The sequence below is a fragment of the Octopus bimaculoides genome, chromosome 10, assembly GCF_046866305.1.
Source record: "Octopus bimaculoides isolate indiv1 chromosome 10, ASM4686630v1, whole genome shotgun sequence".
NCBI lineage: Eukaryota > Metazoa > Mollusca > Cephalopoda > Octopoda > Octopodidae > Octopus > Octopus bimaculoides.
In genome coordinates, this window is record NC_142937.1 from 7,310,032 (window position 1) to 7,323,552 (window position 13,521).

The following is a 13,521-nucleotide window of genomic DNA, read 5'->3' on the forward strand; positions in this document are numbered from 1 at the left end:
ATTTTAATAATTGTAAGAACTTTTGCTATGGTAGAATATTTCGGATATTTCACATATCACGTATTATTTCAAATTTTGATAGCGCCATTTTTTCAGTTCATCATTAAGATGCATGTGTGTGGAGCGTATGTAGATGTAGGCATGTATATACATATATATCTGTGTGTGTATGTATGTGTGTACATGCATCTATATTTATGTACGCGTGTGTGTGTATGTATGCATGTATGTATAAATGCACACAAGCACACATCAGTACACACACAAACATATGTACATACAGGTGTATATATATATGTGTGTGTGTGTGTGTGTGTGTGTGTGTGTGTGTGTGTGTGTGTGTGTGTGTGTGTGTGTGTGTGTGTGTGACTGAGAAAAGGAAGAAAATAGAGAAACTGACATGCAGATATCAGTTTATTCACTGATACTCAAATCCATATAATAAAATTCCGGAAAACTGGGATGCTAGCATCTCTCAAAGGATTATAGGTCCTTGACACAATTATATATATATATATATATATATATATATATACATATATATATATATATATATATATATATATATATATATATATATATATATATATATATATATATATATATATATATATATATATATATGGGATTGTAATGATTAATTCCTTGATGTTGTTTGGAGATTTTCAAAGATTAATTTCTTTCCCTGCAATTTTGCCATAGAGATTGTCTGAATATAATTGTAGTTTGACAGTTCTGTGGTTAATGCCATCTTTATAGATTAGATGAATTGCTTTTTTATGCACAGCTCAATTGAAAATAAATAGATGGAGTGAAAGATATTAAAGATTATTTATAAAAGACTATATTAAAAGTGTATTCAATACCTAAATATTATTTCTATGCTGATTTTTTTTTTGTTTTTAATAGTTTAAAAGTGTAAATAAGATGTCCGACTTACCTGAAATATCTGAAGATGAAGAGTGAAATAAGAAGAGATATAGTTGAAAGGGAATAACCAACATACAGAATACTTGTCTTTGCTGTCAAACGTCGAAGATTCTAGAATTGAGATAAATATAAAAATGAGTATTTAAGCAAGGAATTAGCTGCATTGGATTTTTTTAAAGACAAAATTGCTCATAATTCATGTTTTGTGAAGCGTGTAAGCGCGGACAAATAAGAATTACAATATTGTCCAAATGTATGTTGAATAAAATGCATTTATTTTACTTCGATAGAATAATTATGTTTACGTAGTTTCCCTTAGGATGGCAGCTGTTAAATGAGAAGTACTCATTTCTTCATAAAATGAGGCGACATCAGAAATTTCAATTTGAAATTAAGGAATTATAAGGAAAAAGATGCGTAGCATCTTTTCACATATATTTATTGCTTACCTATAAGGAAGATCTTACAATTACAAGTTTGTGGTAATCAAATATAGCACTACACCATTACAAATTGCCAGCATCATACATAACCCGTGATTTATTAATTAAATATTATTTTACAAAGGAAGACAATATGTTAACGACGATTAAAATAATTGCTATCTTATGGAAATTCATAGAATAGTTTTTTTTATTTTTCATCATAGAACGTCAGTAGTTAACAATTCGAGAGAAAATAAAGAACGTCGATAGTGTTTACATACAAATTTATCGCTGTTTCGCGGGGGAATTGTATTTGGTGAAAATATCTTATAATTTCAATCTCGGCTACAAACAACTCCACAAACCGTTTGCTGATACATTCTATGAAACGTGGACAAACGTTTCAAGCTATTATCAGCGAGCTGGCAGAATCGTGAGCACGCCGGACAAGATGCTTAGCGGCATTTCGTCCGTCTTTACGTTCTGAGTTCAAATTCTGCCGTGGTCGACTTTGTCTTCCATCCTTTCAAGGTCCATAAAATAAGTATCAATTGAGCATTGAAGTTGATGTAATCGACTTACCCTCTCCTCCGAAATTGCTGACCTTGTGCCAAAACTTAAAATCATTATTAATAATAATTCGTCGTGTATCTAACTGAACAGGCATCTCTTTATAAGCACACTCGCCTTGAACTTTGACAATTTTAAATGGATTCTTGAGAAATACACGTGATTTTCCATGTCATGGTACGCCTTACAAGGGAGTCAACATGAAGAGGAATAATAAAATGGATTTAGATGAATGGAATCGCATTATGTGTATGTATGTGTGTATGTATCTATGTATGTATAACGTATGTATGTATGTATGTATGCATGCATGCATGCATGCATACATACATACAGGAGGAGGAAGTGGAGAAGGAAGTGGAGGAAGAAGTGGAGGAGGAGGAAGAAGAAGAAGAAGAAGAAGAAGAAGAAGAAGAAGAAGAAGAAGAAGAAGAAGAAGAAGAAGAAGAAGAAGAAGAATGCGGGAGTGCCATGATAGTAGTGTGTTAAATGGTCAAGTGCACTGAAAGTGACCCGTTGTGGATGGTAGTAGTGATTGAATTGAAGGCAGGCAGAAACAAGGAAAATGCCCCTTGCATTTGAATACTATACAAATATTCTTTTAAAAAACTTTTCTCTTAATTTTTTCTAAATTTAATTGTTTTCCATGCTTACAGTTGAAAAAGTCTCAATGACTGAAACCGATGCTGAAATGTTTTTTATGAAATTATTTTAGCATTTTCTGCCTTGACTTTTTTTCCATATATATATATATATATATATATATATATATATATATATATATATATATATATATATATATATATATATATATATATATATATATATATATATGGTGGTATTATTACACGTACGCATTATACACAGCCTACGCAATCCTCACACATTTACAAACATGTATATTCTTATATATATATATATGGCAGGGAGTAATTATATATGCACCAGCATGACCGCAACCACTTGGCTGAAACACATAAATAAATTTTAAAAATACGCGCGCGCGCGACCTCAAACATTTTACGGTGACTTTTACATTGCTTGTTAAGATTAGAATGAAGAGGGTTCTTCCAATTGATTAGTACGTTGCTTTACATCCAGAATCATCCCGATCTCTCTAAAATCCATCCTTGCTCATGTCGACAGATATTTGCTTTTATGTATACATTTATTTAGCTGGAGTGTATGAATAAGATATTAGCTGCTCAGTAGAAAATATTATATAGATTTAGAGGTTTGTTGTGTGCTTTTACTTTTATTTAGTTGCACTTTATTTGTACGATTTTCTGTTACCGATGTATTGGAAAGTACTTGAAGATTTTCTAATACAATCGTCGCCTAATTCAGCCAGACAATTGAAATTTTTCCAGCAGTAGTAGTTTTCAAGTTACATCCTAGTATTTAAAAGTGACAGCAATAATCGATCTTCTAAGAATATTGTTACAGTTATTTGATAAAAGTATTTGCAACAAAAGTAATTGGCGCAGCTTTGTCTTTTCTTGTTCTGTGAATGGCATGCATTATTAAAGAAAAAATTTTTTTAAGAAAGACAGAACTTTAGATCATACTGTTTTTTTAATAATATTATTGACGAAAAATGTTTTTGCTTATTCTGGTTAAATTTTTTAAGGCAAGCTATTTTTAATAAGTTGATATCGATTTTGATATATGATAAAGCTAGCAATTTAGGTGAGAAAATCAGTTTTCTTACAAGTGTTTTAAATCGATTAATAAAATTAATATTGATATTTCCAAAATAACTTTTTGGATATGTTTGGAATAGATTCCATCATCGTAGATTAGATATAATTTTCTAAATAGTAATTTCATTGGAAATTATTACAGTGAATATTCATGAAACAAATACAGATTTAAAGTTGATTCACAATTCGTTATCAACCTCAGATTTCCGGCCTTGTACTTCTGCAAGAAATCATTAATCGTTAAAACATTCACAGTTAATTACTAAAATCTTTCCCTGGTTTTGGCTTTTATCTGTTCTACTTCCATGGAGTTATGTAAGCAAAAAGTAAAATAACTTTCATTTAGAAATCCAATGGAAATATCAATTTTCAAACTCATCCGAAATATATAAATAGCTCGCGCACGCATGTATGTAGGTATATGTGTATGTGTGTATATGTGTATAAGTATATGTAGTTTTTTTTAAACCCAATCCTTTTAATTTTAGTTACTCGTGGAAAGAATCTCTGCCAATATTGCGGAATCCTCTTTTCCTTTACCTATCACATATTGGTTCTAACACTGAATAAAGCACCCAAACAACATAAAGTGATCCGAACTCGTGTCTTTAAAGCTTGAGTAAAGAAGGACAATAATATAAAAAATATTTGAAAACGATTAAGTACGTCAAAGAAGACTTCTTTGCTCCCCTCTTAGTACTCTATTCCATACTACGCACAGTTGGTAAACCTACTCAAAAGCTACACACTCACACTCAAATAGGTTTGCCATCATACATATCTACCAAGTAAACAATTACTTCCAGTCTCTTCAAACCAACTAGGCCACCGCCCTGACAATATCCTTTCTACTAACCTCAAACAATGTTCCCAGAGTTAACCACTATCCTCAGTAGACTCTTCAATCTCTCTCCCCTGTCTTTATCTTCCTCAACATGGAATATATTCCTATCTCTGAAAACTCGCTGAAATGTCTCTCAGACCATGCTCTTCTTACTCGGCCAACTATTACTTGCAAGACAAAGATGATGTAGACAGTTATTAACTCAAAATTGATTCTCTCCCTTTCCATAACGATTATAAGTATGATTGTCAGAATAACAGAATATCAGTCATTATTAGGTCATAACCTTGAGAAGATTTGGATGAAACACTATTGTTATCTTTCAGACGAACAAAGCTTGCGATCATGTCAGGTACACGATATGTCAAGCAAACATTCCACGCATGTTTATTATCAGTTTTCCTCTCTTGAATCAGATCGCATTATCACTGCGTATGCTGAGAAACCTTTCCCTCTCTCTAGTGGGCTCCATGGTTTGGTTTTGGGCCGAAACTCTTCTTGTACCTACTGTCACTCTCAGCAACATCTACTTCTGCTCAGATGATACCACCCTTCTTTCCTTCCAAACTTTCCACATCCAAGTGTCCTCTACATTCAACTTAGGTAGTGGAAGATTCATGGACATAAGCCTAAAAAACATCGTCCAGTGAAGTCATATTAATCTTGTTTCCAAAGGCGGCGAGCTGACAGAATTATTAGCACGCCGAGAAAAATGCTTAGCGGCATTTCGTCCGTCTTTACGTTCTGAGCTCAAATTCTGCTGAGGTCGACTTCGCCTTTCATCCTTTCGAAAGACAAAATCAGTATCAGTTTGGCACCAGAGTCAATATAATCGACTAAGCTCTTCCCCAAAAATTTCAGGCATTGTGCCTATATTAGAAAAGAAATTAACTGTTTCTTTAAACCATACATGTATGCAATCACTACACATATAAAACACATTATTGTACATTACGGACTTACTCACAAACATGAGCAACTTACAACTATAAACCTTATGATCGATTCAAATGTTAGTCCTCACCATCACTGCAGATGAATGTAAAACAGCTGCTAATTTTCCATTAAGTCACATTATTGACTTAAAAAGGATATATTAGCTGATATAAATTAGATATATTATCATGACAGCCAGAAAATACTTCAGCCACTAAACTACAAACCGGCTACGGAGCTCAGATGAGAACTAAAAGTAGCGTGTTGTTCCGACATTTGGAATGCTATAGTTGATTTTGCTAGTCTTCCTGCTACACACACAGGCATACTAAAACTCACCCAGAGAAAGACCACTCCACTGACTAGCATGAAATTACTCATAAGCACACTCCAAACTAGGCAATAATAAAAGAAGAGGCATCGTTTCCCTATGTGCTGTTTCTTATTTTTTTTTTTTTTCGTTTTCACTCCTACAACAGTGATCTCTACTCCTCAGACAGAATGTTCTGTTTCAGCACCATTTCTATTCACTCACTCTCGATTCGCTCGCCTCTCATCCTATCAACCACCAGTACTTTTTAATCCATCCCGGTCGCTGTACTTACATCCATGCTCAGACATTATATCTCCAGAAGCTCAATGCCCCGGATTAAGATCCTTGCACATGATTTTCACAGCAGCCGTTGTGTTGCCAGCGCTCAAGCGGAGGTTTCTCGGCAGCAATCTCGTCAATCTCGGAGGAGCTACTACGAAGGTCACGGGCACTGCATCTTTCTCTGGACCAATGCTTCTTAAACTGTGGGTCGCGGCCCCATTTGGGGTGGCAAAGTGAAAAGCTGTGGTTGCGAAAAATTAAATTCAAACACTTGAATCTCAGTTTATATGTTATTTCACAAACGCATATTTAATACCTGGAGTCGTGAAAAATCTCGCGATGAAAAATAGGGTCATGAATGAAAACATTTTAAGAAGCGCTGCTCTAGACCAAACCAATAAAAAATATAAATGCGTAATAAGATATTAAGAAAATAATTTTGAAGATATTATAAACCACGTTTATTTATCCATTGCTTTAAATCAGAAAAAAAACATGACTATAATGTGTGTGTGTGTGTGTGTGTGTGTGTGTGTGTGTGTGTGTGTGTGTGTGTGTGTGTGTGTGTGTGTGTGTGTGTGTAGTAAGATGTTGAACTGCACATATGCTTTTTCAGAAATAAGCCTTTATATCTTTATTAATGATAATATTTACTGTTAAATTTTACCAACAGGCAGAAAGTGTTAAAATCAAATGTAATAAAAACAGTAGAACACGATCTATCTTGAAAATAAATAACCATTTCTTAGAAAATGACTGAAAATATTTGTGTAATTATTGCTCTGTCCATCGATCGATCGGAATATTTCGAGTTGAGACACATGCAGCGGATATCTATGACTTGGAGGGGGATATATTGTCTTGTATCATTGTTAACTTTAGGAGTGAAACAAGTCAATGGTACGTTCTGTGTTCGAAGTTGGAAATAGTCTTATTAAAGAGAAAAGGAAGTAGGCAAAATTAATTAGTGTAATAATTTAATTCGAATATTCTATATAATTATTTCTTATAAATGTATAGCCATAGCTTCATTACTATCGTCATTAATTTATTGTCGCTTAATTATGAATTCTGGCAGTATTAAATTTTCTTAATTCACACTGATACTAGGGAAACAAACCTCTGCTAGAAATTTCATCCAGTCAGCAACCTCCAAGAGGATACACCTCTGGTTGCATGCCAGCTTACTCTGGAGCCAGTAAATATGTTCACTAAAACGTATTGGTTTTTTTTATGAACTACCTAATTACGATTTCTTACGTCTTCTTTTGCATCTAAGATTCAATTTCGGTTCAAGTCAGCAACATACATACACACACACATATATATATATATACACACACACACACACATATGTAGATATATATAAATTTAAACAATCAGAAAATGGAGAGAATTCTTGATTAACAAACTAATTGACCAACATCGGTTGATTATTTTTTAATGCAAAACATGACATAACATTTCTTACGGCCGTTTCCGCTTCGGTGGGTACGAAAGAAATTCCGAAAATAATATTCGTCATCTTCATAGCACATTCGATCAAGTACATGGGGCTTCATCAGAGTGAATGCAAATACATAAAATAAAATAAACGAAGGGAAGAAGGGAGAACAGGGTCCAGAGATGAGGCCAGAAGGCTCAGTATATTAAAATCATACCATATTGCAGCGTGGAACTTGCGGTCGATAGGTTAGGTAAAAGAGTGAGCTATCAGTGGTCTAGGGAAATATTTATGGGTTATTTCAATATAAAAGGGAACCGGGGTGTGTAAATAGTAGTGAAAGGAAGCTAGTACTAAAATAAGACAGGAATTACCAATATGTCCACAAAAAGAATAGTGCTTATGTATATATACATATATATATGATGTGCTATGTGTTCTCAATATATATTTAATACGATATGTATTTATATGTATATACACTTATTCCACTTATTCTACTTTCTATAACCACTATATTTGACTGTTACCTTTTGTATTCAACTTACGGAGAGGTATCATGTATTCATCTTTAATCTATTTACTTATTACACAGCGTGTATTTCATTATTTAAGCAGAACGAAAGACAGAAATAATTTGAAATTACAGTTTCAACATTCCGAAGGCCAAAGTGTGTTGGTGCCTCCTAATGTCTGTACAAGAAATATTATTCTTCAGGAACTTTTGCAGTGAATGTCAACGATACTGCTTATGTACATTTGTAGCTTTTGCACGAACGTGTCAAAGATGTTGTAAATCCACAACTTTTGCCTAAAATGAACATGCTGTCTGTCTATTGAAACGCTTTAGAAAATGCATATAGCCTGTTTGTAAGATCACGTGCCCATGTGTAAATATGCACATATTTTGGTAGTTTTGGATACTTATACATGTACAACGTATGTGAAATTTACTGTATTTACTGTAGAAAGTAACGTAACATAGAATAACAAGTAGATCATTGTAATGTATAGTACTTACTAAAGGTAATCAAACCTGCATAATATTTGGGAGTGTTAAATGTAATTTCCTTATTTACGGGTTATTTTTGCAATTTTGTTTACTTCTTCATAGTCTCATTAGCAACTTTCAGCATTTTCATTTTCAACCATACCTCCAATTGGAAAAATCGAATATTAATACAGACCAAGATACTGTAATTATCGCCCGCTTATTAAAACGCCCACCCATCGTCATTAATGACGGCACGAGTACTCCAGTATTTTGCATATCAAAGTAAAAACAATCTCTTACCTATACCTTAGAGTATATAATTATGATGTTACGAAGTTGGCATACAGAGAATGATACTAGATAGAAGTTTTGAAACATTTTTATTTTTCGAATTCTATTTTCTAAGTATAAACTAGTTGAATTTTTACATCTCTTGCGTAGGTGTTGCTAAGAAAAGCACAAGAAATACAACAGATTCGATAAATTAGTCCTTTGTATATAATTATAACGAATGTAATTGGATTTACAAGATAATAGCAATGCTGAAACATTTCGTAAAAACAGTAAGAAATTTAAGAAACAAAAAACAACTAAATATGAAATAACTTTAAAGAAATAAATAAACCAAAAACTCAGCTCAATATTAATATTGAAATGACATATCTTACAGGAAAATTTAATTTCAACTTATATGATACATTTATTTCAATATAATTACATTATCTCCACCATAATTCATCGTTAAATAAACCATTTGTTCGTTAACTATACCTCAACAGTTATTTTTAAAGATCTTTAAAGTATATGAGCATATCTGCCTAATTCTATGTCTCTCCATCATTCCATCTTGCTGTCTATATTGTAAATGCGTGTACGTTTGGAAAGGAGGTAAATTAGTGGGTGTTTAGTAATATTTATTGTTGTTGTTAAGGCAATGAACTGGCAAAATGATTAGTACGCCGGGCAAAATGCTTAGCAGTATTTTGTTCATCTTCATGTTCTGAGTTCAAATTCCGTCGGAGTCAATTTTACCTTTCATCCACTCCGGGTCAATAAAGGTCTCGGGGTCGATATAACTGACTTAGCTCGGCCCTCCAAAATTTCTGGGCTTGTGTCAAAATCTGAAAACAATATTAGCCACCTGGTGATTCAAATACGACTCATAGAGACCATACTGCGCCATTTGATTAATTTATTAAACAACTATATCCGTACTATAAACGCTGTTTTGACAGAACCGAAAGACCAAATGAATAACACGCACATATCAATACATATGAATACGTGCGCATGTATGACTGCTTCATTTTCAGTAGGTATACACTTAATTTTACATTCTTGTGTATTTATAGGGACTGATAACTAATAAAATGTTGTATTCCCGCAGAGTTCCAATCAAAGCTCAGAACAATTTCAACCTGTAAAAACATCAATTCCATTTTGTTTTTCTTTAGATAAACACAAGTCCACAAAAGCACACACGCATCCAACTAACAATGAAAAACATTGTCCTCCACCACTCTCACTCTGAAATTTGTATTATGCACACATCTTGATTTATTTATTTATTTATAGCATGTCAAACCTGGTTTCCAACTTATTCTGCTTTTCTGCTTTTTCTTCTTTTTCATTTCAATTAATAAAAATTTATTTTTCCGATAGCCTCAGCCTTACTGTAACTATTGTTAGACCACGTAGAACAAATCTATTGGTCAACAGAACTTTGGAAACATTATAGAAGAGCGATATCAACTATCTCAACAAGCTCTTTGTTATGTATATTTTATAGACTGTTTTTTTATCAAACGACCTTCAGCAAATGTATATGTTGGCATATTATTTTAGTTTTACTTTCAATGTTCCTGACCATTTCTCAACATTAATGTCACATGTAGAACGCTCTATCGATTGACTACCTCATATTTGCTATTCAAATAATAACAAAAACACAAAGGAATTGTGTCACATATCCCAGAATGCTTACTGATTTCATTCACATATAACTGAACAAGTCCTCGGATTCGTAGCAAAAGTTTTCTAAAATGTATTAGTCACACAAGTGAAAAGAGATAATTAAATCGGAATTCTAAACAGGTTGGCACTCACAACTTGCTTTTAGTTGTTTGTTTACTCTACATGACACAACCACATTTCTACTGTTAACAGAGAATGGTGAAATGATATCCAATACTTTTTATAGGCAGTAAGAAATTATATTCATGTTACCCCTAAAGTCATTAACAGTTTGCTGAAATGGAGTTACTTCAATATTAATCATTAATCATTAACATGTTGCTGCTTGAGAAAAATATACCTCAACTCAGAATCCTGCATAATGAAGTTGTTCGCTATTGAAATTTACTTATCTAATAAACATATATCTAATATGTAAGTGAGAAAATGAAATTGTTTCCTTTATTCCTGTCTGAAAGACAAAGAAGGGCAGGATTTTGTGTAGTCGTTGTCTTGCCTCACAGTCATCCTGCTGGGGGTATACTATTTGTTAACACAAGTATCAGTAATATATGAATATCTAAACTCAATTAACTTGGATACTCTAAAGTGTCCGCTTATGTAAAAAAAAATGTCTTTTCCCTATTCGAAGAGCATCAGCATCATATTTCATAACAAGTATAACGATATTGATGAATATTAAATCAGAGTTAGATATTTCTTATATACTGCTAAATAGAATTAATGTTATCAAAGTAGTGGGCGGTAGAGTGAGTGGAAGGTCGACCAAAGTGTGTTGCATTATTTATACTTCTGGGTTTAGTATTCAAACTCCGTCTAGTTCGAGTTTACCTTTGACTCCTTCAGAGTCAATAATCTAAAAATCAGCAACGCACTGGACCGAATCGATTGATTATCAAATTTGATTATCTCAAACAAATTTGCATAAGAAATTATTATATTGTAAAAATGTCCATACTTATATAGTACTAGCAGGTGTACCCGGCGTTGCCCGAGTTAAAGATAATAATGAAATTTAAAAACGCCGTCTAGATTATGCAGGTCTCAACTACTAGTAGCTGAGATACCAACTTTCTACATAAATAATTTTCCAACCCATGTCAGTACGGAACATAGACGTTAAGTGAAATATTAAAAGAAAGTTTTCAACTCATATTTGTATATAAAGTAAATACACGTAATTCAGAAACACGTTTTGTGTAGCTTATTTCGTAACCAAAAAACAGGTACAGATTATAAACAATGAAAGGCCAATTTTTGGTAATTCATCTGACAGAGGTAGTAGAAAGCCAATCCGATGATAAATCCGACCTTGGATCTTAAAAGTTTGCATGAATCCTGGTTCAGTTAAATCACTTGTGACTCCAAATGATGTCATCTGTAGTGCAGCGTTGTATTGCCTAATTTTGTTTTGGAAGTGCTTAGAATCTTGGTCAGATGATGGCAACAGTTTCTTCAATGGTTCTGGAGGTTGTGGGCTTACAGGGAGTTTAACTTTTCCTACACTGCAGTACAGTGCATGTGTCTCTCCAGACCATTTCCTTGCTTTACAATGTAAGCACTCAGTTGTCATTTCATCAACAGAAGCTCTAGTGTCGTCTGCATAATGAACTGTTCGAGCATAATTGAAAGCTGTTTTAGAGAAGCTGCTTGTCTGAGCTGCTGCAACTGCTTTTCATTCTGCAGGGGACATCTTATTCTTTGTCAGCCGTGCATATCTCTGTTCCTCACTTTGAGATGCTCCAACTTTTGTAGTGCACAATTTGTTCGTTTCTTGGTACGCTTCCCTTTCTGCAGCTGTTTCTCTTTCCCTGGACAGAGACATTCTTTTGGCTGATCTTGACATTGTAGACACATTTGACCCTTTCCTTCTAGGTATGATTATATATGTATACAGAAATACATGGATAGTAAACAATGAAAATAACTGGGTAACGGAAATTATATTTCTTAATACGACAGGCAGAAGGTAAATAAGAAATTTTTACGGAAAATAAAGAATTGTAAGGGTTGAAGCGAAATTTGTCACTTAGTGAACCAAAGAGCCAGTATCGAAGGAACCAGAAAACAGCCGTTAACAACAGGAAAACACAAAACCGTTGTAAAAGTAAATAAGAAATTTGTGGGCAAATTTAACGAAGTGTACGGATTGAAGAGAAATTTGTGAAGTTACTTCTGTCAGTAAATTATGTATGAAATTACTTTCATCGGTAATTGTAAATTTCTTTCTGTCAGTAATTTGTTGTTTGTAAATAGCGATTGAAAACTTACAATAAAGCAATAGCGTCTGGAAAAATGAAAGTTAAAACAATAGAGAGTGAGTGAGATACAGAGAGAGGAGGAGAGAGAGATCTAGCTAGTTAGACAAATAAGAAAGAGATAGATAGATAGGTAGATAGATAGATAGATAGATAGATAGATAGATAGATAGATAGATAGATAGATAAGATACAGACTGATAGATGCAGTAAGATAGATAAATATAGGGATAGAGATGGATAGAGAGATATAGATGGAGCGATATAAGAGAGAGTTACGTGTGAAAAGCGAATACACACATCTCTATTTCATATATTAGATGCGATTGTGATAATTTTTTTACCAATGGATGTAAGGGAGAAAATCAATTTCTGAAAGTTAATTCGCAAAAGTTACCCCCTTTCCCACGTAACCCAGGAACAGGTATTTTCAGCCCCTAGGGGACCTGTTACACATTATGTGAAACATTTTGAGAGTCTAAACCATCTCTAGAACATGAGTAATGTATGTTCCCAGTTTGGAGAAAATCAGTTGAAAAATACAGCCGTTATAATCTTTTACACACACACACACACACACACACACACACACAACGGGATTTATATTATAGATTAGAAAAGAAAATGCTGTCAAGTTTTTTACTCTCCCAATAGTGTATATACAATGTGAACATTGTGTAACGGTAGATTGAGAACGACTCCTTTGCATTTAGTTTGAGCTTACATTTGAATTATGCCTCTTTGGTAGAGACATATTTAATCGTCCAATGAATATTAAATAAAGAAGAATCTTTTCTAATGTTCAGAATCATCTCAATAGTATTTGAGAGATGTAAGTTTAAAACATT

At 33.4% G+C, this 13,521-nt stretch overlaps 1 protein-coding gene across 1 annotated transcript in view; it reads right to left on the bottom strand.

Moving 5' to 3' along the window:
- LOC106871453 (corticotropin-releasing hormone receptor 2) overlaps nucleotides 1-13,521 on the bottom strand; it is a 294,443-nt gene that overhangs the window by 130,635 nt on the left and 150,287 nt on the right. Inside the window, exon 4 of the mRNA XM_052971021.2 lies at nucleotides 941-1,041. Within this exon, the coding sequence (XP_052826981.1) occupies nucleotides 941-1,041 (101 nt within the window). The remainder of the gene's footprint in view (nucleotides 1-940; nucleotides 1,042-13,521) is intronic.